This window comes from Plectrocnemia conspersa, unplaced genomic scaffold (genome assembly GCF_051122295.1).
Source record: "Plectrocnemia conspersa isolate PC_06_02 unplaced genomic scaffold, ASM5112229v1 ptg000004l, whole genome shotgun sequence".
Classification (NCBI taxonomy): Eukaryota; Metazoa; Arthropoda; class Insecta; order Trichoptera; family Polycentropodidae; genus Plectrocnemia; species Plectrocnemia conspersa.
In genome coordinates, this window is record NW_028277168.1 from 7,499,340 (window position 1) to 7,522,897 (window position 23,558).

Below are 23,558 nucleotides of genomic sequence, written 5' to 3' on the forward strand. Positions count from 1 at the left end.
CCCACTAAAATAACTATAATCTTTACGTTTATTTTTTATTACTAGTTTGATCTATAAACTTGACCAATATTTGTTATTTAGCTGTTGATATACAATCTCTATTTTTTGTCTAACACTTCAATGTTTTATCGACAATTTATTATTACATATATAATGAGTTTAAGATAACGTTTATGTAATTTAAGATTTGTTGATATATTATATCTATTTGTTTAAGTGCTGAAAAAACTATTGCTTATATCAATAACAAAAATAATTCTAGCCTAAAAGGCATATCACATTCCAATGATTATATAATAGTAATAAATAAAAAAATCGTTAAGTTTAAATCTGCTTATAAATTCATTTTAAAATGCATACTAATTAATATTGATGAATAATAATCATATATTGTTTGAGCACTATACATAAATATATAATTTTAAATTGTTGTGATTTTAATGTGAATATTGAATGTCGTCTAACTTTTTTTTCCATGATATGATAACGTAATTAAAAATATATAACTATAGTACATAACATACCTATATATTTCTCTATTTCAACTGCCTTTCTTATATTATATTATATATATACACATAATGTATTAATTACAAAATAGTTTTCATATCTTTTTATAGTTATAAGGACCATGTCGTATATTATAATGATAATAAATATTAATTACTTAAAAAGTATTATTGAAAAAAATATATAGAATACCTACATATATTGTAATATTTTAAACTTCACTATATTCCAATCATGTTATTTTTCTTTATTATATTTTATAAAATTGTATTAATTTATCTTAAAATTACACAATGTTCTGAAATCTTATAAACTTATAAAAATATAATTTGGTTCACTAAGATTATCTATTCTGCATTTTTGTGCCAAATGTATTCAGTGTATAATTCGACTGCGGTCTATAAATATATTTTTTTGAACGATTAACTTTTTCTATGAAATTTGATAATTGCCACATGTTTTTTAACTAAGTCTTGCACTTAATACTGTCGAAGAGTAATATTATTATAATATAAACCATGTTAGTTAAGAAATTTTAAATTTTATTGGAGTCGAGTTACACTGATCCATAGTTGATATAAATAATTGTATGGATTGTGACGTCACAATCTCATAGTAGTATATTTTGGTCCATTCTATGCACCTTGGTAGTGTTTTTTATAAAATATGATGCATATTTCCGTGTAATGTAAAATGATTATATATAGCATATTCCTTTGTGCCGTGCTTCCCTGACTTATGTTGTGATAAAATAGAAGATAATTCCGATTTTTACTTGTACTAAAATTTTCAATCATAGTTCAATAAAAATCTACTATTATCACAACTCAGATGAAATCACGTAGCAAAATTTAGCAGATAAACATAAAATCATTACCACGAAACACGCTTCATATGATATTATAAAAAGGGTATCTGACAATCTCGCATCGCTCTTCATTACCCATGTGATTCCGTAACAAGATTAAATTGTACGTGAAGGCCTTAATTGCGACCAACGTAAAACCGGCATAGACATGGAATAGTAGATACTATTTAATCGCTTAGACTAGTTTGTACTCCGCATTTCGAGCCTCATCTCATTAGAACGTAAGTTTTTAATATTTTCATCGGTTTATAGAAACCTGTGAACAGATTTTGTTCGTTTTCAAAATGCAGCGTTTAATTCTAATGTACAGAATAAGACGGGCACTGACCATTTCAGTGTTTTACCTTTGCAAAGTGTATACAATGTACACGTATAATAAATATATTATATAATATAAATTAATAAAGTAAACCCTTTCAGTTAACTATTATTTCACTTGTAATAGCAGTGTATTTTATTAGCATTTTTATAGAACACTGATAAACATTTTAATATATATATATATACACACTTTTATGTATCTTTCAAAAATAAATGGATATGTTCATTAGATATAAATTATTGTAATTGATGAAGTACTTCTTTTTTTATTTAATCTATTATTAAATGGTACATTCTTGATTATATCGATCAGTTATGTGTAGTTTTTCTTTTGCAAATAATGTTAAAACATAATAGAAACATATTTAAGGATAAAATAATTTACCATTGAAATTATTATTATAATATAATACATAATATTATTACTCTATGATATAAAATATAGTATTAAACGAAACACATTCATTAGTTTACAACTGAAATTTTCTACACTATTAATAAAAGAACGCTTCTAATACAATAAAGAAGACGCCTGCCTTACTAATATTTTACTTAAATAGCTTGTTTAATTAATTAATAAAATTTGCGTTATGCTGTTATTTCATTTTAAACGTTTTCTTTATAAATCTCCATTATTGTTAAACGTATTGAATATTTATAATTACATTAATTATAAATCTTTTCGACTTTTCTACACTGATGTCTATTTGAAATTTGTTAAAATCCTACTATATATGAATGTATGTGAACTTAAAGTTCAACTTAAACCCAGTTTGTAAATCTACCTTTATAACGATCGCACGGGACCGTTCCCATCTTAAACTATATTAGATACAATGTTTAAACGATACATTAGTATTATCAGTTACGTATTTTAATCTGTAATAAAGTCCATCTCTATTTTCTATGTCTTGTATAATTACACTGCTGATATGAGTGAACGTAAATTAATAATAAAAAAACATACTCCTTGATATTTTTTTTCTACCCTTTTTAATAAACAAATACAAAATTACAATCAAGAAGGAAAAACTAAAAAACTTAACAGTCGATCTAATGGAATATTTATTATACCTGATCGCAGATATTTCTGCTGCTAATTTTGCATGCACTGATTGAACCGTGCAGTAGTATTTTTGTTAAAGATTTAAAATAGTTTATAAATTATGTTACATGATAATATATGCGAGTGAACGGTGGACGATGCACCACCGGCCGTTGTCTTTCTGTCAAGGTCCACCAAAAAAATGCGCTGCCCGCCTCCGCCATCACGTCAGTGTTACCAGAGTGCCGCCAAGAATGAATGAATAAATAAATATATAAATAGGCCCCCACAAAACATTTTTTCAGACTCCGTGTTTTATTTTTCTTAACCATTAAATTTCATCTGTTAGGATTATATTGGGCAGATGATAGCAGAATGACAACATACTTGGCTTAACGTCATGTAAGTCCGTGCTTCGAATCCCTTAGGAAGCAAAATCAAAATTAATAATAATGCGGTGTTAATAAAAAATGCGGATCGTTAAAAAGAAACACTAATTGCAATAATTATAACCGCTGATAATAAAAACTATTTAGTAATTATTTTAATAAACTACTAACAATTATATAAGAGAGATGTTATTATTCCTTTACACACATATTCCCTTCCCCCAAATTCTATCAACAAAAATTCAACGAAGCAGGCAACCGGAAACCCTCTACGCTGATTCCACTCCCAGGATAACTCGAGTACCTTGGTATCCAAGTAGGCCAAAAACCAAAACCGTTTATAGTGCTACCAGAATTTTTTTTTTATAAATATTTATCAGTACATACATATTTCTGGGGGGAGGGGGCAGATTTACGCTTCGCCCTGGGCTAACTTTTACTTTGCACGGGCCTGTTCGAACATAATATTTGTTATTATTTGTTATCTGTCATTAATGATAACAATAGTTCTGACACGCTACTCCTGTATATGAGATTAATGCTTTGTTATTTTTAAAGCAGCTGATGTTTCTGAATCTATTAGCTGAAAATGTGTTTATTAACAGCGCGTTGCTTATAGATTATTTATTATGTATAGATCTTTCTAGCAATCGATTTATCCGGTGATTTCTATTACAACACATTGAAGAGTAGTATGAGACCTTACACGTATACATATTAACAGTGGCATAGCTCGCCCTCCCCCCTCCCTCCCCTCCAATAGCTACTCTACTGCATATTAACAAAATTCAATAAATAAATAAAAGTAAAAAATAGTTTTGACCGCGAAGCGTAAATAAATATTTCCATTTGTTTTTTTAAATATTACTACACAGCCAATAATCGAATTTTTCTACAAAAAAAAATAAAGGAATATAATATTACATTTTCACATTTTACTTCTGCTCAACATTATGTATTATTTCGACCAAAAAACCACATGTGTTTATTTTTGACAGCTATTTGGCGTCAGGCGAAAAAATGTCATATCCGTATTTTATAAAAATCGGTAATATTAATGTGTAATATTTTAAAGGATCGCTTAAACAAATAGTTATAATTACACTTAGTATTCATAATTATTTGAAACCATTTAAAATGTCTTCAATTACCTAAAATTAACCTCAACACCATCTCAAGTCCAGAGTATAAGTACCATAATCAATAACGAGAACAATCATGTTTTTGATACTGCTGGTGTAAAAATCCATGCAATCAAACAATTTTAAAATTGACATAATTCTTGGACCAAATAATAATTTACATATATTATTTATAACCAGTAGTATGGTTAAAAAGTTTGGAGTGCTTCCATATTATTAATTTGTAAATGTATTATGTCGAGCATTATACGCGTTAAAATTATATTTATATTATTTTATACATATTCATATTTAATAATACAAATAAAATGAAACGCTCAACAGTGTACATTTATAAAATAATATCACACTCAACTATTTAACCTCGAGCTGCCACTGTTTATAACGTAAAATTCATAATTCTAGTCGAAAATATTGTCTTATATTTAAATATCTCACTATTAAATAAGAGTCCACCTGAGTTACCATTACACTATTTTATTTCTAATGTATCTAGATTTTATATAAAACTGTGGAAATAAAAAATGAATTGCTCAGAATTAAATAAAGCACTATTTTACTCCTTAGCTATTATAGTATGAGCTTTTTTATAGAACCAGGCATTGAAAACATTGATGATGCATCTTATTCTTTCAACACGGAAATAATTAAGGTAAATGAAATAACTAATGTTCAGGTTTAAAAACAGGATAAATAAAATATTATTTCACCTTCAAGAATGAAAACGATATTACTGAAGAAAATAAAGTTGACATAGTAGACAACAAGATCGAAATAGGTAAAAAATATACATATGTATATATGTATCTATTATATATGAATTACAACTTAATTAATAAATTTAAAATATTTCAGAAGTACATGATGTTAAAAATATGATTATTAGTACAAACTATTCAGCAAATCAATGTTCCAATGTTGATACAGAAACTCAAGTAATAGTCAAATAAATTAATATATTTAATGATAGTTTATTATATATTTAATATAAATATTTTTTTAGAATAGAGAAATACCTATAAATGATGTAAAGTATTGCAAAATAAAAGAAGAGTATGAATGTTCATATTGTCATAAGTTATTTAGTCGAAAGAAGGCTCTTATACAACATTTACTTTTGACTTCTGACTTGTACAATTGTATAGAGCAAAGTGAATTATACAGTGATTCAAAAAAATATGAAACAACCGAAAATATATTTGTAGACAAACAAAATATCTGTTCCAATGAAAACAATCATATAGATTCTCGTGATTTTATATGTGTTAAATGTGGAAAAGTATTTAAAACTGAAAATATATTTTCCCAACATATAAAAATTCATTGTAAGTTTAATAAATATGAATGTAATATATGTGAAAAGGTATTCAAAAGTAAGTTTAATCTGTCACGGCATTCAAAAATTCATATAGATTCTAATATTTTTGAGTGTAGGAAATGTGATAAAGTTTTCAAAAGTAAATTTAATCTTTCGCGACATACAAATATTCATCGTGATTTTGTATGCAGCGAATGTGGTAAAGCATTCAGAACTAGAAACGAGATAATAAAACATGTATATACTCATAGAAACACTTTTGATTTCAAATGTAACATATGTGGAAAAGTTTTCAAAACAAACGATTCTCTTTCGCACCATAAGTATATTCATAACGATTCTTATAAATTTGAATGTACCAAATGCGGAAATGTTCTCAAAAGTAAGCGTAGCCTTTCACGTCATATGAATACACATAGTAATTTTTGTAGTTTCGAATGTAACCAATGTGGAAAAGGATTTAAAACCGAAGCAAACATTGCACGACACATGAAACTTCACGGCGATTCCTATGATTTTAAATGTGGTGTATGTGGAAAAGCCTTCAACACCAACAGTGATGTTTCTCGACATATGAATGTTCATAATGACTCATGTGATTTTAAATCCAGTTAATGCATAAAATAATTTAAAACTAAATCTATACTTTTACGCTATATGAATATTCACACAATTTAACATTAAAATATGTAATATTCTTATTAAATATTAAATAATATCATCATTAACTACTATTATTTATATGCAAATGCCACTTTAATTAGAAAAATTATATCAAACATAACGCATATTACCTGATATAATCTAAAATTTCAGGTAAATTTTTTAAATTAATTATTTATATTTAAATGTACTTATCACAATATTTGTTTTTATAAAATATATTATTAAAATATTACTTATTTTTATGTTTATTATTATCATACCTAAAATAATGTAAATGTGTTTTTATATAAGGAGAAAGAAATCTGTTTTTTCTGTTTGATTTCTGAATAATACTTTATAAAGTGGGTACTCAATGATTAACTTAGAAATCCCGGAATCGACGAATATTTTTTAACAATGAAATAAAAATCTTGAAGATTTCAACAGCATTATCGTACATGGTGAATGTAAACCTCCGTCTATGAACAACGTAAACTAGAACTGTCGTGCAAAAGGCAACCATATCGAAGGATATAGAACTCGTGCAGGATACCTAATGTTGCACAATAACCACAAACTTTCAAAAGCATATTAATAATCAACACAACCATAAAAGAGCTTGCAAGTAGTAAAAACACACATATGAGACAAATCGTTCACAGCAAATCAACCCTTGTTTTCGAACGATCAATAAAAGAGGAGACACAACAATAATCTCTAGTTTTTATTGTTGTAAGCGAAACCATTGGCAAGTGCGTTCTACTAATGGTAATTAAAAAAAAACTCGAAGAGAAATTAACGATAATGGTTCTCGGAAATTAGCGTGAATATTGTAAGTTTAGTCGAATTTTAAATTATTCTGTGTTTTAAAATGATGATATCACTTGTTTTTGTTTAACAATGACCAAAAATATATATAAGAACTTCCACAATTTGATTTTAAAAAAGTAGACTAGTAGTAATGTAGAGCAAAATTATTGAAATTACTCATTAAAAGCAAACATTGAATTTAGACTCGGTATTTAGTAATTAGCACGGCGCAGCGCTCAAAAACCACTAGTTTTACTCCCAGTGGAGTTACCCGTAACATTCACACCATGGTGTGTGTGAGGGGGGGGGGGCAGTTGAAAAATGTCCATTTGCTTTTCAAAGCCAAAACATACTGGTGTTTGTGCAATTTGCTAATATAATCTGCAAATATTTAATAAATGAAATATAATATATATACAAATCGTTATTAAAAATATAATTATTAAAGTGAGAAATGATATTTTTATTGTGTATTACTACACCAAAGGGTAGTAAATAGTTTTATTTGTATTATAGTAAGGAAAAACTAATAGTTTATTTTCTGTTTATAATATATAATATTTAGATACTTCATTTAATATTAAAATTAAAGTAATAATATAATTGCAGAATTGAACTTTATACATAAAGTATAAGTTTTAAAAAGTTTTTTAATTTATAAATATTATTAAGATGTTTTACATGTACATATATGAATTTATAAAGGAATTTGTCCTTTTTAATTGCTCACTTGAGTTTTAAAAAAGGATTGCATGACTAATTGTTCAGTCTTGCTTAAGTTTAGTTGCGTGATTTCGACTTTTTTCATTATAATTTTTTTAAATATTTTATAAACATTTCAAAAGTAACATAAAACGTAAATTAAATGAAGTTAAAAGAGCAAATATAATTTTATTACATTCGCATATTGCATATTATTGCCCAAATATATCGGAAATTAGTAAACACATTACTTGGTCATGATACGCTGGCTAAAATGCTTTGAAACGGTTCAACGAATGTGGTTCTAGTACACGTGCGTCGAAGAAAAATATCTAGGTGATTGGGTAGTAGCTAAAGTCAAATATTATGGCGGAAGCAGTATGGTCTGGAGTTACATGATAGCAGCAGGAGTAGAAAACCAATACATTTGCGAGGGTAGTATGAATAGTGAGATTTATAATTTAATGTTGTAATCCACTTTAATGGATTCCTACTGGAAAATAGTTCCAAGCACATACCACGCTACCATCCGATTCCAGCAAGAAAACGCTCCGTGCCATACTTCGCTAAAAAACAGGGGTTGGTATCCGAATAAGGGTTTGACGCTTTTAGAACGGCCTACAGTCACCAGACCTAAATCCTATAAAGCATTAATGGGATAAATTAAAAGGAAAGGTTGCTCAACACAGTTGCAAATCCAAAATTGCGCTGCGAGAAAAATTGCAGATGATATGCCAAAAAGGGTTGCAGCTGTAATTAAAGTTAAAAGTGGGCCTATTAAATATTAAAAATTAGCTTAAAATAAAAATTTTAAACAACCTTAATTGGTTATTATTTATATTTTTACGATTTTTTTTAGATATAACACATTTATTGGGGTGCCAAAAGAAAATTGCTACGGAAGCAAAAATAAAAAAGGTCATTCAGAAAATTTTATTCAAATGCTATTTTCGAAAATGTTTTGATGAAATATCTATACCATTATGGGGGCCGATTTACATTTAGATTTGTTATGGCAAAAAACTGGATGGCACTTAAGTAACACTTGCGTGACTGTATTTTTCTTGACTGGCAATATTCAGGCGATTCGGACGCACGCCCCGTACTTGTAAATATTGTAAGCAACACATACCATCAATAAAATACTACTGCAGCGGTTAAATCTGTGTATGATTGCCACCCGTCACCATCACAGTTCCTAAACCATGTTACATCGAATCAAATTGCTAAGCATCAAACTGCGGGGGCCTATTTATTTATTTATTATGGCCAAAACTTGACGGCACTATAGTAATACTGACGTGACGGCGATGGAGTGCAGCCCATTCTTTAGCGGGCCGCGACGGGAATTTGACTACCGGCGATGCCTAGTCCGCCGATCACTGACATCGTTTTAACATGTAACATATATTGTAAACTTTCAATAAAATAATACTGCAGCGGCCCAATCTGTGTTATTGCCACCCGTCCGCCAAAAATGTACATTTTTACCAAACTTTGTGGGGTAGATGAACCTCCGCACTACAATAAAAATTAAAAAATACTCTGGTGACAATGCAGTCTATATGTATTTAAATCCAATTAAAAATTTATAAACATAATATTAGGAATTAAAAATAATCGAATTTCAAATAAATTTATAAAATTATGAAAGACGACTGGGAATTGATTTCTGAAATTCATTCGAAATAATTCATTTTTTTTATTTTTGAGTACTGATATATATAATTTAGGTTTTAATCGTTAAATCTTTGTTATTACGAGAGAAGAAGCTTTTCTACTAATCCGTGCTTTTCTTTAATAAATTTAAGCTAATGAGGCGTTAATTAAATTTGCACGAAATTCCATTTATAAAAAAAAACTTAATATTTTTCTATCGGCTCAAAATGGTGTATTTTCTACCTGTAAAATACAGGAATAATCTACTGGTTGTTATAGAATTTTTTACTTAGTGGCTTTTTATGCCAGTCGCTACTGTGAAATGCATTGATATTTAATTTTTTTGTGGGCTGTTGTATATTTGATCGAATATGACGTTACTATTAACCTACTCTCCTTTTCGTCTTAAATGCACTTATGGGAGGTTCCATTATTCGAATGCTTCATAGGCAATTACGTATAATGTAATTTTATCGAGTCTGACTTTTTTATGACATCTTATTCATCGGCGTACTTTATTTTGAAATAAAAAAAATATTCATTATAAAACACAAAATCGTATAAAAATAAATCCTCATAATAAAAAGTTTGTTGATAGGTGAATTTCTACTAAAATTTTATATTTTTGTCAAATTCCAATTTATTAGCATTGAAATTCGTTGTAATTAAAATATAATAAACAATTTAAATTTTTATCATTTATTAAAATATCTAGGAAAATTTTAAAAACATATGCTACATTAATAATAATATACTCACCTAGCATTAGGAATATACAGTATAAAATATATTTTATAAATTATTAGTTAATGAGTTTTTCTGGACTCAATTTTATCGTAGTTTATATAGCAACTACATTGATTATATAGTATCAATTAATATTATGGATAGTTTTCGAAACAAATACATAAGCTTTTCTTAGTGAAACCACATCACTACTTTTTTTTAAATTCGATGAATCCTCATGTGGCGTAAAAGTACAGCTTTAGTTTTGAATACTTTAATACAATTGGTACATTTAAATTTATAAAAATCACTATGAGTATTTATATGACGAGAAATATCACCTTTGGTTTTAAATGCTTTTCCACATACACTGCATTCAAAATTATAACAATCACTATGAGTATTTAAATGATATAAAAGAGAACTTTTAGTTTTAAATGCTTTTATGCATATGTTACAATTAAAATTACAAGATTCGTTATGAATAGTCATATGCCGAGAAAGATCGCCTTTGGTTTTGAACGGTTTTTTGCATTTTGTACATTTAAAATCATAAGCATTGCTGTGAAATTTCATATGTCTGGCAATGTTTGCTTCGGTTTTAAATGCTTTTCCACATCTTGTACATTCAAAATTATAAAAATCACTATGAGTACTCATATGGCGTGCAAGGCTACGCTTACTTTTAAGTATTTTTCCGCATTCGTTACATTCGAATTTATGAGAATCAATATGAACATTCATGTGCTGAGAAAGATTAATTTTGCTTTTAAACGATTTTCCACATTTGTTACATTCAAAACTATAAGACTCAATATGAATACTCATATGTCGCGTGAGAGTAGCTCTAGTTTTAAGAACTTTTCCACATTTCCTACATTCAAAATTATAAGAATGACTGTGAGTATACATGTGATGTGAAAGAGAATCATTGGTTTTGAATACTTTTTCACATATGTTACATTTAAAATCATAAGAATTTCTATGAGTATACATATGTTTCATAATTTCGTTTCTAGTTTTGAATGTTTTGCCACATTCGTTGCATTCAAAATTATAAAAATCACTATGAACATTTATATGCCGTGAAAGGTTTTCTTTAGTTTTGAATGCTTTTTCACATCTTATGCATTCAAAAATATAAGAATCACTATGTATTTTCATATGCCGAGACAAATTAAGTTTACTTTTAAACACCTTCCCGCATTTGACACATTCAAATCTATAAAACTCATTATGAATGTTCATATGACGTTTAAGGGTATTTTGGGTTTTTAATACTTTTCCACATTTAGAGCATGCAAAGCTATGTTTTTGTTTATTTTGAAATACACTTTCAATCCTGCCACGTTTGTTTGATTTATTTTGCCATTTACTGTTGCACAAATCTGAAGTCAAATGTAGATGTCGTATAATAGCCTTCTTTTGGAAAAATATTTTATGACAATGTGCACACTTGTACTCTTCGTATATATTGCAATGTTTAATATAATTTATAGGTATTTCTCGATTCTAAAATAAATAATGAAAGTTAATTTTGATTACATATATTAAATATATCATGAACAATGATTAAAAACATAAATTAATTCGATTATTACTTGTGTTTCCGTATCAATATTAGAACATTGCTTATAATTGTTTGTACTAATAATTATATTTTTAACATCGTGTACTTCTGAAATATTTAGGCACATTATAAATTTAGCTGCAATAAAATAATGAAAATGATAGTGTATCTACATACATACGTATGTATATTTTTACCTATTTCAAGCTTGTCATCTACATTGTTATCTTCATATTCTTCCATAATGTCATTCTTTATTATATCATGTTCTTTCTAGAAAGTAAAATAATATTTTAAATTTATGATTTATTGATACATATAATTATTAAATTTACCTTGACTGTATATTTTTCTGTGTTAACAGAATAAAATGTGTCATCAATGTTTTCAATTCCGGGTTCTACAAAAAAAAAAAAAAAATATGTAAGCATAATATACATGAGCTTAATGTCTTAAAATAAATAAGTGCAAAAAATGCATCATTATTGATTTACAATCAGTGTATGTGTAAAAATTAGATAAATATGATTATTGATATAAAATATGTTACAATGCTATAAACAAAGGTTTTTACATGCTTGTTTTTTTATGTTTGGTACCAGCGAATTTTGCAATTTACGACTGCACTTGAGATAGTATTGATACAGTAAAAAAATGGCTATTTTCTTAAACTTCAACTTTTCCTATGCAGCGGTATACAAAAATGCATCTAAAAATATTCATACTAATTAAATTGTTATTAAAAAAAGACTATGATAATTTTTTCGAGAAATTTGTCGATTTCTGAGATGAGAATTCACAAAATACAAATTTTAATTAATATTAATTTATTATTTTATATACAATACACAAAAAATAATGAATTCTAAATATGTCGCACGAAACTGATATAAATTTTAATTTATGTATAGGGATGGTAAAAATCTAAGAGGCATAACTTATAATTTTCGGTTTTAAAACAGTTATTTAATTTCTAAGAAATTGCATTTTCAAATATAATTTAAAAAGTTATTATTTCATTAATTTTGTATATACAGAATAATAAATAACATAAATTTTTGTCTTTGATGTTAATGTTATATTTATATATTATAGATTTTTGTTTAGTTTTCAACTAATAAAACTTATTTGAAATCAAAAAATTTTAAATTTTTAAGCTTTTATTTATTTTCATTACAAACTTTTTGCGAATTACAACACTTATTAAATATAAAGTTCTGAATTTTAGACTCGTTTCAGAATTAAACAATACACCTACCTTGTATATATACTATTTTATAAGATTATAGAATCCATATATTTATGTATTACAATAGAATACAATAATAATTTATTAATTAATAAATAACATTAATTTATATACATATTAAAATGTTAACATTTCGTCAGAGGGCGTTATGTCGCATTAACGTTTAGTCGTTAGCAATATGTCGATTAACGTTTTGTTGTGTAACTAATATTTATTAAATCAATTGTTAAAAAAGTTTTATATAAATCTGTTAAAAACTATAGCACAGCAGTTATCGTATCTACAAAAACCGTTATATATATTAAATACATATATAGATAAAGATAAATATTATGATTTTCGAATAAACATTAAAAATTTAAAGTTGCAACATGAGACTAGTATTTCAATAGAATCCTACATAAAAACAACTGTAAGATACTTTGCTGACCAATATGTAAATTAGAAGAAGCAACTCATTTCTGGAATGAATTCTATTTTTATCGATGACATAAGCTTAGAGATGGCTAACGACAGAAATGCCTTTAAAAAAATTAGGTTGTTGAAGATCTATTTCATCGTCTCAAAATCGTACGAAAGGGGTATAATGGCAAATATCTAAATATATATACTATTTTAAATTAACTTGTATTACCAATTTTTATGATAAACGGAAACGACATTGTGTTTCGCCCCAACGTCGAACAGCTGTCAAAAGAAACACAATGGTCTTATTACTTTTTGGCCATAACAATCCAATACGCTAAGCAGGAGCTTAAAACTAAAAGTAATATTTTACTATTTTGAAACAACGTTGTTTTTAAATGTTATGTACCTCTTGTCATAGGACCGCAACGAGAAAATTAAAAATAAGATTTGAACATAAAATATTTGTTACATATTTAAATATATATTAATAAATTATAAATTTATAACAGTGTGATTCTTTTTATAGAAATGGTAACCGCTTTTGGTGTGCTATTTCGAGAGGACAACAGAATTCATCAGTATATATAAAACATATGCAATACAGCCCCAAAGATGTGCTTTAATTGAGATGTTTGAGTGTATTGTGTCCCTTGTATTAACACCTTGTGCACATTTCTCTGGTCATAAGTTAAACAGCAGCTGAAATTTAAGACATGTTAGTAAAATAATAAATTTCACATTTTAATATGTTTACTCTTGCTCAATGTGTTATTTGTTTCGACCAAAAAAATAAAGTATTTGTGATGTTTTTGACAGCTGTTCTACGCTGAAGCGCCATAATGTCATTTCGTTGTGTAATAAAATCCGGTATTTAAACTCAATTTTAATATTTTTAAACCTAATTTATATTCCTAGTTATGCTACTAGTTGGGTTATATTATCTATTCCATTTTTGTATAGAACCAGGCGTTGAAAATGACGATGTGTTTGATTCTGTTGACACAAAACATATTATAGTCAAGGTACAAATTAATTGTAATTAATAATCTTAATAACCCCAATTTCTATAAATGTTTTATTTTCAAGAACGAAAATTATAAAATTATAAACGACAACACTGAAAAATATAAGATCGACGAAATAGATGACAAACTTGAAATAGGTATGCAATATACATTTAAATTACTTTTATTGTATTTGTATTACGAATAATTTATCTTTTCAGAAACGCATGATGTTAAAGATGTACTTATTGCTAATACTGCTACCTGTAAAAAATTTGGCGAAGATATAGATAAAGCTTCTTGTAATTTTGAATACATCAAATGTAGAAAAGCATTAAAAAGTAAACATTCACTTCATAACGATTCTTACAATTTTAAATGTAATAATTGTGAGAAAGCATTCAAAACTAAAAGTAATCTTTTACGCCATATGTATACTCATAGTAATACGTATAAATTTGAATGTAGCAAATGTGGAAGAGCATTCAAAAGGAAACAAACGCTTAAACAGCATTTGAAGATTCATAGTTATTCATATAGTTTTGAATGCGATAATTGTGAGAAAAAATTTAGAACTAAATCTAACCTTTTACAACATATGTACAATCATAGTAATACGTATAAATTTGAATGTAGCAAATGTGGTAAGAAATTCAAAAATAAATATACGCTTGTAGCGCACATGGATGTTCATAGAGAATCTAACGATTTTGAATGTACCAAATGTGGAAAAGCATTAAAAAGTAAACAGTCGCTTGCACATCATTTAAAAACTCATAGTTATTCATATAAGTTTGAATGTGATAATTGTGAGAAAACATTCAGATCTAAAAGACACCTTTCGGAACATATGTATGCTCACAGTGATTCTTATAATAATAAATGTAGCAAATGTGAAAAAGCATTTAAATCTAAACGCAATCTTAACACGCATATGAAAGTTCATAAAGAATCTTTCGTCTTTGATTGTAGCGAATGTGGAAAGGCATTAAAAAGTAAATGTTCACTTTCAAGGCATTTGAAAATTCATAGCAATTCATTCGATTTTGAATGTGATATTTGCAAAAAACTATTTAGAACCAGAAGTAACCTTTCAGTACATATGTATACTCATAGTACTTCGTATAATTTTGAGTGTAGCGAATGTGGAAAAGCATTTAAAAGCCAACTGTCGCTTTCATTGCATTTTAAAATTCATAGTTATACATACAATTTTGAATGTGAGAAATGTGGAAAAGTATTAAAAAGTAAAAGTTCACTTTCAAAGCATTTAAAAATTCATAGTGATTCGTATGATTTACAATGCAATAATTGCAAAAAACTATTTAGAACTAAAAGTAACCTTTTAGAACATATGTATACTCATAGTGATTCAAATAAATTTTAATGTAACAAATGTAGAAAATTATTTAAAACTAAACGTTGTTATTCTAGACATATAAGATGTTGTGAATATTTAGGATGAACTTAAAAAAATCGTTTGTCGATATTGCTAAACGATGAAACCTAGACATTAGCGAGGCCTGTGGAAAAATGATATAATTATTAAATATGCCTGCCACAATTACATTATAATTTAGTTCTTGGGGATATGGCTAAAACTTGTCCTGATTCAATGACCTTTTTTAGGACACTTCAACGCATGTACATTAACTTTTCAGCATCATAAAAAAGATGGTCAGTATTCCAAAAATATATGAAGGGCTTTTTTGTAAAGGATCTTTGTGAAACAAGGTGGAAATGACAAATGCAAAGTGTAAAAGCCTTAAGGTATCAAGTTGATAATTTTTATGATACACTTTTCGTAATTGCACAAACATCGAAAGACGTTCAAGCTAGAAATCTAGCTGAATCATTAGCCAACATTTGGTTTCTTGTGTCATTTGTTTCATATATCTTAACATCAAGTATTAATGAACTTTAAAACATATTTTACTGTTTGTTTATTAATGTTTTCAATGTGTAATCAAAAATTATTACATACTTAGTAAAAAACGATTGATGTTCAAATTGGTTTTTTATTTGTATACCATATCATACGTCCAATATAAAGCATGTAAAATAAAGTATATTTAAAAATTGCGTAAGTGAAAGTCTACTTATATCACGTTTATTGAACACTTAAAGGAAATGTAGAGTACATATTGGGATGCACGAATTGATTATTAAAATTCAGATCTGAATTTAACGTATATAAATATTCAGCGCATCAATGGATCCATTAATCGCTAGTGACCGACTGCCAGAGCCCGCTTAAATGTCAGTTTTTGTCGTCTGTTCGCTTTGTAGTAAACTGGTGCTCGCGAACGAAACACGAACACGATTCTGACGTCAAAGCAAACAATGGCAACTACTTATGCTTAAATTGCTCCTTTATTATCAAAAATTGTCTTAATGCATACATCTTTTAATGTAGAAACATATAAAAAAACTATACTTTATTAAAACATTCTACAATTTTAAAATATAAATTTATCTTGAGATGGCTTTTACAAGTAAATCTATAAAAATATTTTGAATATTTTTATACAACACATAATTTCAGCTCCTGTTTTATTTTTTGTTAACTTTCACGCGCCCACATTATACTGCTGATTACGTCAGTATTTGTTTGCCTGGCATCGGGATCTTTACGTCTTGATCGCGTATTAATTTAAAAGTAATTTGTAGTAAAAAAATATGTCGTGTTTTATTGGGAACGTTAGAGAAGCCGCGCGAGCTTGACGTCATCGCTTCTGAGTAAGAAATGTGTTTGTGTGCGTGCATAAATAATAATAAAAAGACAGCGTGGTCTCGTTCTAAATTAAATACAAAAACATGGATACAAAATATTAAAATTATATTGTTTTAATATATAATTAACTACGTAACATTTAATTTAGCACTAATTGAAAACAATAAAATATTTATAACAAAATAATATAAACGATAAGAAATAAGTAAATATAAATAATAGCTTGAATTAGAATTTTCTAATATATTTCATTCATAAATAAATCATAAAGATAATAATAAATGCATTTTTAACGGTACAATAATCAAATAAAAAATCTGATTGAGATAAAAATAATATAATTTATTGTAAGACGGCCTTCCATTAATTATGTCACAGGTTTTTCGTTAATTTTAACCACTCCCTCTCCTCCATTTAAATGTCACACAATGTTTTGGCGGATGGGTGGCAATTAGATATAGATTGAGCCGTTGCAGTTATATTTATTTGAGGGATATATGGTTTACATGTTAAAATATTAAAGTAGACGAGGCACAACCGCCGTTGTCTACCCGTTGAAGTCTATCAAAAGAATATGCCGCTGTCACGTCAATGTTACCAGAGTACCGCCAAGTTTTGCCGATAATAAAATAAAGACATGTAAATAGCCTCCCACAATGTCATTGAGCCAGACACCTGTTTATTTCCCACTGTCACATTTCCGCTGACCACCCCTCCAAAAAAGCTATGATATAAATTATGGAAGCCCCCTAAACAAGTAAATTAATGTGTTTCAATTATAATTGTATTCGAAAAATAGGAAAACATTTAATTAGCGTTGTGTGCTTTTTCTCAATGTGCTAATTTAGACAACACATATTTAGATAATTATTAGCACATCTTGAAGGCAAAAACAAATGCGGCAATCACATTTTTTTACATATATAAAATATCGTATATATTATATACAATTCTCAACTTATACATACTAATATATTATTTAGTAGCAATGTTGTGTGTGTGAAGGGATAAATGATAGAACCTATGGTACTTACTAATAATAAATACTCAGACTAAAATAGTAAAAAGGTACAAAATAATGAATTGAATAATTTATTAGTTTCGCTGCTGCTCAACATTTTTTTTCTTTTGACCAAAAAATATTGATTTCAGTTTTTTTGACAGCTGTTTAACGTTAATGCTTCGCAATGTCATTTACATGTATAATAAAATCCGGTATTTATTACTCAATTTTATTATTTTTGAACTCTTGGTTATATCACTAGTTATGTTATATTACCTGTTCCATTTTTGTATAGAACCAGACGTTGAAATAGACGATGTTTTTGACACACAACATATTATAGTGAAGGTAAACAAATTAATTGTAATCATTTAACTTAATAACTCCGAATTTTACAAATATTGTTTTATTTTCAAGAACGAAAATGATAAAATAATAAATGAGACTACTGAAAAATATATGATTGACGAGATTGATGACAATTTTGAAATAGGTTTGAAATATACACAAACATTTGTATTACTTTTATTGTATTTGTACTGTGAATAATTTATATTTTTAGAAACGCATGATGTTAAAGATGTACTTCTTGCTACTGCTGTCACCTGTGAGAAAATTGGCGAAGATATAGATACATCTTTTTATAATTTTGAATGCACCATATGTGGAAAAGTATTAGAAAGTAGGCACTCTCTTTCCCAGCATATATTAAATACTCATACCGATCCTTACAATTTTAAATGTGATAATTGTAAAAAAACATTCAGAACTAAAGGTAATCTTTTACAGCATATGTATTCTCATAGTAATTTGTATAATATTGAATGCAGCAGGTGTGGAAAAGCATTCAAAACTAAATATTCGCTTTCAATGCATTTGGAATTTGATGGCTGTTCATTTCATTTTAAATGTGATATTTGTAAAAAAATGTTTAGATCTAAAAGAAAAATTTTAGAACATATATATAATCCCAGTAAATCTTGCATCTTTGAATGTAGCAAATGTGGAAAAGTATTCAAAGCTAAAAGCATCCTTACGGTGCATATGGACACTCATAGAGAATCTTATGACTTTAAATGTAGCGAATGTGTAAAAGCATTTAAAAGTAAAAAATTACTTTCGATGCATATGAAAATTCATAATGATTCATATGACTATAAATGTGACCACTGCGAAAAAATATTTAGATCTAAAAGTAACCTTTCAAAACATATGTACACTCATAGTGATTCATATAATTTTGCATGTAACAAATGTGAAAAAGCATTTAAATGCAAATATTCGCTATCACAGCATTTTAAAATTCACAGTGATAATTTTAAATGTGACAAGTGTGGTAAAATAGTTAGATCTAAAAGAAATCTTTCAGAACACATGTATACTCACACTGATTCCTATAACTTTGATTGTAGCAAATGTGGAAAAGCATTCAAAACTAAACATACACTTAACACACATTTGAATATCCATAGAGAGTCTTATGATTTTGAATGTAGCAGTTGTGGTAAAGTATTCAAAACTAGAGATAGTCTTTCACAGCATACGAAAATTCACAATAATTCAAACAATTTTAAATGTGATACTTGCGAAAAATTATTTAAAACTAAACAGCTACTTACAAAACATGCGAGTATTCATAGAAAATCTTATAATTTTAATTGTGTCAAATGCGGAAAAGCATTCACTTCTAAACGTAATCTTTCACAACATATGTATACTCATAGTGATTTGGATTATTTCCAATGTACGAAATGTGAAAAAGCATTCAACAATAAAAAAAGCCTTACGAGGCATATGAATGTCCATAAAGATACCTATGATTTTAACTGCAGCAAATGTAAAAAAGCTTTCAAAAGTAAAGATAGTCTTTCGCAGCATATGAAACTTCATACTGATTTATATAATTTTAAATGTGATAGTTGTGGAAAAAAATTCAAAACTAGGAAAAATATTGCATTGCATGTGAAAATTCATATTAAATAAGCAATGCTTAAAAATGTATACTTCTTACATATTTATCATAAACATACGAGAGTGAGTCAAATTATAACCTTTAGTGTTTCATATTGTGATTAATTAAATGAAGAAGGTACAAAAACATATGTAATCTACATGATGCTAACAAACAGCATGAATCCTGTAGAAAAAAATAGCTTTTTTTGGAGTAACAGACGTGCATTACCAAACAATTAGTTGATGTTTTTTAATTGGTTTCACTACATAAAAGCGAAAGACAGTACTACTTTACTTAGGATCACATTGTAAATGCAGTGGTGGTTTTAAACCCCTGATTTGCCTTCGTGTTACATGCCTGATTCGTACTGCCACCTATCAGCGACTATATGTAACAGCGCTGAAATTTTACATGACAATAAACTGTTGTTTTTTATAACAACATTAAGGTTTTCATTTGACTCACCTTTGTGTTGATTACATTCCAAATCCATCAGTTATTTGGTTCTCCCCTTTTTATTATTGTAAAAACCAAATATAATAAGTGCAGTGATTTGTAGATCACTTCTACGGTTAGTATAATTGATGGATTCACAGCGTCATTGAGGCTGCTATCTGTCAATTCGTCTTTTATGTATTATAATGTAGTTTGTAAACTCTTATTCAATAAATATTATCAGCTTTCCTATTCGTATTTTTGTTACTACCAACTCACATACTTTAAGTACATACATAGCTTATAAATTTTCTGAGTATTATAAAAATTGGGGTAAAAATAATTCGTTTTGAGCATGACTTGCGATTACGTCACAGTTAAATGACCACTCACAAGTCATGGGTCAATGAGGTTTGGTATATGATAGACGTTATTGTTAAAACATGTATATTATTAACAAGCTCTTAATGATGTAAATGATCGCTTCGACTTTACCTACAATATTATAAAATAGTCTATATTTTTAACACTTTTAAATTTTAGTGTTAAGCTTTCTCTCTATACTTTTACACTTGTCTATTTGAAAAATATTTATGATTTTTAAAACGCCTAAAGTTATTAATGTTGAGCTTAGATAAAAAGAGAGCAATGTATACAAATTACTCATTATTATAACAATATTTGCCAATCTAGAACATACTGAAATAAAATTGATATAAAATAAACAAAGTTCAATAAAATTTTACTTATTGAACGAAAAATCCTTGTAGGACAGCCAAATAAACATTATCTCATAAGTGAATCTATTTTAGTATCTTGTTAAGAATATCGGCACCACTCTTAGAAACCTATGGTTTTGTGGTTAGGGCCAAACACGGCGTAGGGTACATAAACATTGATTTCTGAGCGTGGCGTCAACATTCTTAACTTCAACAAGTACCTTATTTTATTTTATAAATTCGGAAATTGTAATGTAAATGTTGTATAAATAAATAAGAACGAATTTTTAAACGCAATTTGGCCATAATATTCGTTTAAATTGACCTTATATTCACGCATGCGCATGAGATGTGTCTTTGTGTGTAAAGAATAATAGTAAAGCATCATACCGCAATTCGCACTATTGTTTACGTTATTTTTGACAGTTGATCGACTACTCTGACGTCGATAGAAAGTAATGTCATTTTCGCATTTTATAAAATCAGGTATTGTACCAATGCTTAAAGTATATATTTTAAAATCTTATTTACCTATTTTGACTTCTTTAAAACCTATGATTATATACGTTTTCTCTTTGGTGAAATTAGCACATTTTGTTTCTAGAACCAGGCGTTGAAAACAATGATAGCAAATTTTATTCAGTTGACACCAAAGTCAAGGTACAGCAAATAACGACATTCATAAAATTTGAAAGCAATATAGAATTAATACTTCATTTTATTTTCAAGTATGAACCGGATGAAAAAGTAAAGGACATCCATAAAGAATATTATCTTTACGAAGTAGACGATGAACTTGAAATAGGTAAGAAAACTATATAAATGCTGCTAAATATATTTGTATAACAGGTTAATTTATTTTTCAGAAACACCCGATGTTAAAGATATACTGGTAGCTAATTTAGACTGTAAGAATGTTACGACAGATAATCTATCCCCAAATGTGGTTGTTGATAAGACGTCTTATGATTTTAAATGTAGGGTATGTGGGAAAATACTAAAAAATAAATTTACGCTTTCTAGGCATATGAACGTTCATAAAGATTTTTTACATTTTGTATGTACCGAATGTGGAAAATCATTCAGAGCAAAAGATAACCTTTCACGACATATGAATACTCATAGTGTTTCATACAATTTTCAATGTAACGAATGTGGAAAAGCTTTTAAAAGTAAAGAACAGCTTTCACGTCATATTATTATTCATGATGATTTTTTTGGTGAATGCGACTTATGTGGTAAAACGTTAAAAAGTAGAACGGGGCTTACACAACATAAACATAATCATATGCTTGCTTATAATTTTAAATGCAATGAATGTGGAAAAGTACTAAAAACTAAAGATGTACTTACTAAGCATATGAAACTTCATTATGGTTCTTATAATTTTGTTTGTGGAGAATGTGGAAAACCATTCAGATCTCAGTTGAACCTTACAGAACATATGGAAACCCATAGTAATGTATATAATTTTGAATGCATCAAATGTGAAAAAATATTTAAAACTAAACGTGGTCTTTCAAAACATACGATGCGATGTGAATATTTAAGTCAAATTAAACAAACGCCTCTTGAATTAATCGACTTTTGAGTTTTTTACGCATTTAAATGTATAGAGTGAAAATACATTCATATAGGATTATCGAGGAGTTGCGGGGCTAGATTATACAGACCCATCGTTGTAATTTTTACATATCTGTTTGCAAGCTCATATTTATCATATTAGGCGTAGAACAACATTATATTTATTTTTGTATTCTAGAATTCAATGATGAACGAAGTTAATAATTTATTAAATAACCTGTGTCTTTCTTAAAATTAAGAAAATAAAAATTTGGTGCATATCTAACGAGGAATATACAAGTTTCTTAGGAAATTTCATGATAACAACGACATCGCATACGTTTTTGTGTATATAATGATCACCCATCAATTCCTGATTGCGATCGAAACTCACAAATAAATTGTTTTCATACTCAAGGGAGGTCAGGTCAAATTCCCTGATCCTATTAAGTATATCTTAAATCGTCATCATTTCCAGACTCATGGAGACGCACAAGAGTCACTCCAATTCATAAAATGTGTGATAAATCATTAATTGAAAACTACATTCCTGTAGTTGTTTCTTTGGCACAGTTACGACATATGTAGAAAACCTGTTAGATCTTGATGGTCATAATTTATAATTATTAAATAAACCATATATTATAAATGAATTTAAAATTTAAATAAAAAAGTTATTGAAAATATGTAAATAAGAAAAATAGAAGAGAATAATAGTTATACAAATACAATTATGTAATAAATAAGATATTTATTAGCATATAAATACATCCCGTTTTCATTG

At 27.7% G+C, this 23,558-nt stretch overlaps 4 protein-coding genes and 1 long non-coding RNA gene across 7 annotated transcripts; 4 read left to right on the forward strand and 1 right to left on the reverse strand.

The window, feature by feature from the left end:
- The first annotated feature begins 4,084 nt into the window (after window positions 1-4,084).
- Window positions 4,085-6,493, forward strand: LOC148235778 (uncharacterized). The gene is made up of 5 exons (XM_088184723.1): window positions 4,085-4,181; window positions 4,869-4,927; window positions 4,993-5,053; window positions 5,131-5,210; window positions 5,279-6,493. Exons 1-5 carry the CDS (start codon window positions 4,154-4,156, stop codon window positions 6,206-6,208), a joined length of 1,158 nt encoding a protein of 385 aa, XP_088040849.1. The 5' UTR covers window positions 4,085-4,153; the 3' UTR covers window positions 6,209-6,493.
- Window positions 6,494-10,092: 3,599 nt separating this feature from the next.
- Window positions 10,093-13,690, reverse strand: LOC148235779 (uncharacterized). Of its 2 annotated transcripts, none has more exons than XM_088184721.1 (5): window positions 13,589-13,690; window positions 12,041-12,105; window positions 11,903-11,978; window positions 11,737-11,813; window positions 10,093-11,647 (listed from the first exon to the last, which is right to left on the reverse strand). In XM_088184721.1, the coding sequence occupies exons 1-5, from the start codon at window positions 13,614-13,616 to the stop codon at window positions 10,355-10,357; spliced, it is 1,539 nt and encodes a 512-aa protein (XP_088040847.1). In that variant the 5' UTR covers window positions 13,617-13,690; the 3' UTR covers window positions 10,093-10,354. The 2 variants fall into 2 exon arrangements, with proteins under 2 accessions (XP_088040847.1, XP_088040848.1); XM_088184722.1 differs by lacking the exon at window positions 13,589-13,690 and adding an exon at window positions 12,280-12,396.
- Window positions 13,691-14,167: 477 nt separating this feature from the next.
- Window positions 14,168-16,376, forward strand: LOC148235780 (uncharacterized). The gene is made up of 4 exons (XM_088184729.1): window positions 14,168-14,229; window positions 14,323-14,384; window positions 14,449-14,524; window positions 14,588-16,376. Exons 1-4 carry the CDS (start codon window positions 14,202-14,204, stop codon window positions 15,751-15,753), a joined length of 1,332 nt encoding a protein of 443 aa, XP_088040855.1. The 5' UTR covers window positions 14,168-14,201; the 3' UTR covers window positions 15,754-16,376.
- A 1,809-nt stretch (window positions 16,377-18,185) lies between these two features.
- Window positions 18,186-20,742, forward strand: LOC148235781 (uncharacterized). Of its 2 annotated transcripts, XM_088184728.1 has the most exons (4): window positions 18,252-18,315; window positions 18,399-18,451; window positions 18,521-18,596; window positions 18,666-20,742. In XM_088184728.1, exons 1-4 carry the CDS (start codon window positions 18,288-18,290, stop codon window positions 20,084-20,086), a joined length of 1,578 nt encoding a protein of 525 aa, XP_088040854.1. In that variant the 5' UTR covers window positions 18,252-18,287; the 3' UTR covers window positions 20,087-20,742. The 2 variants fall into 2 exon arrangements, with proteins under 2 accessions (XP_088040853.1, XP_088040854.1); XM_088184727.1 differs by having other exon boundaries at window positions 18,186-18,451.
- A 796-nt stretch (window positions 20,743-21,538) lies between these two features.
- Window positions 21,539-23,458, forward strand: LOC148235782 (uncharacterized). Its single transcript, XR_015809299.1, has 4 exons — window positions 21,539-21,697; window positions 21,816-21,871; window positions 21,941-22,016; window positions 22,061-23,458. It is a non-coding gene; the product is annotated as an uncharacterized LOC148235782 (long non-coding RNA).
- The last annotated feature ends 100 nt before the right edge of the window (window positions 23,459-23,558 follow it).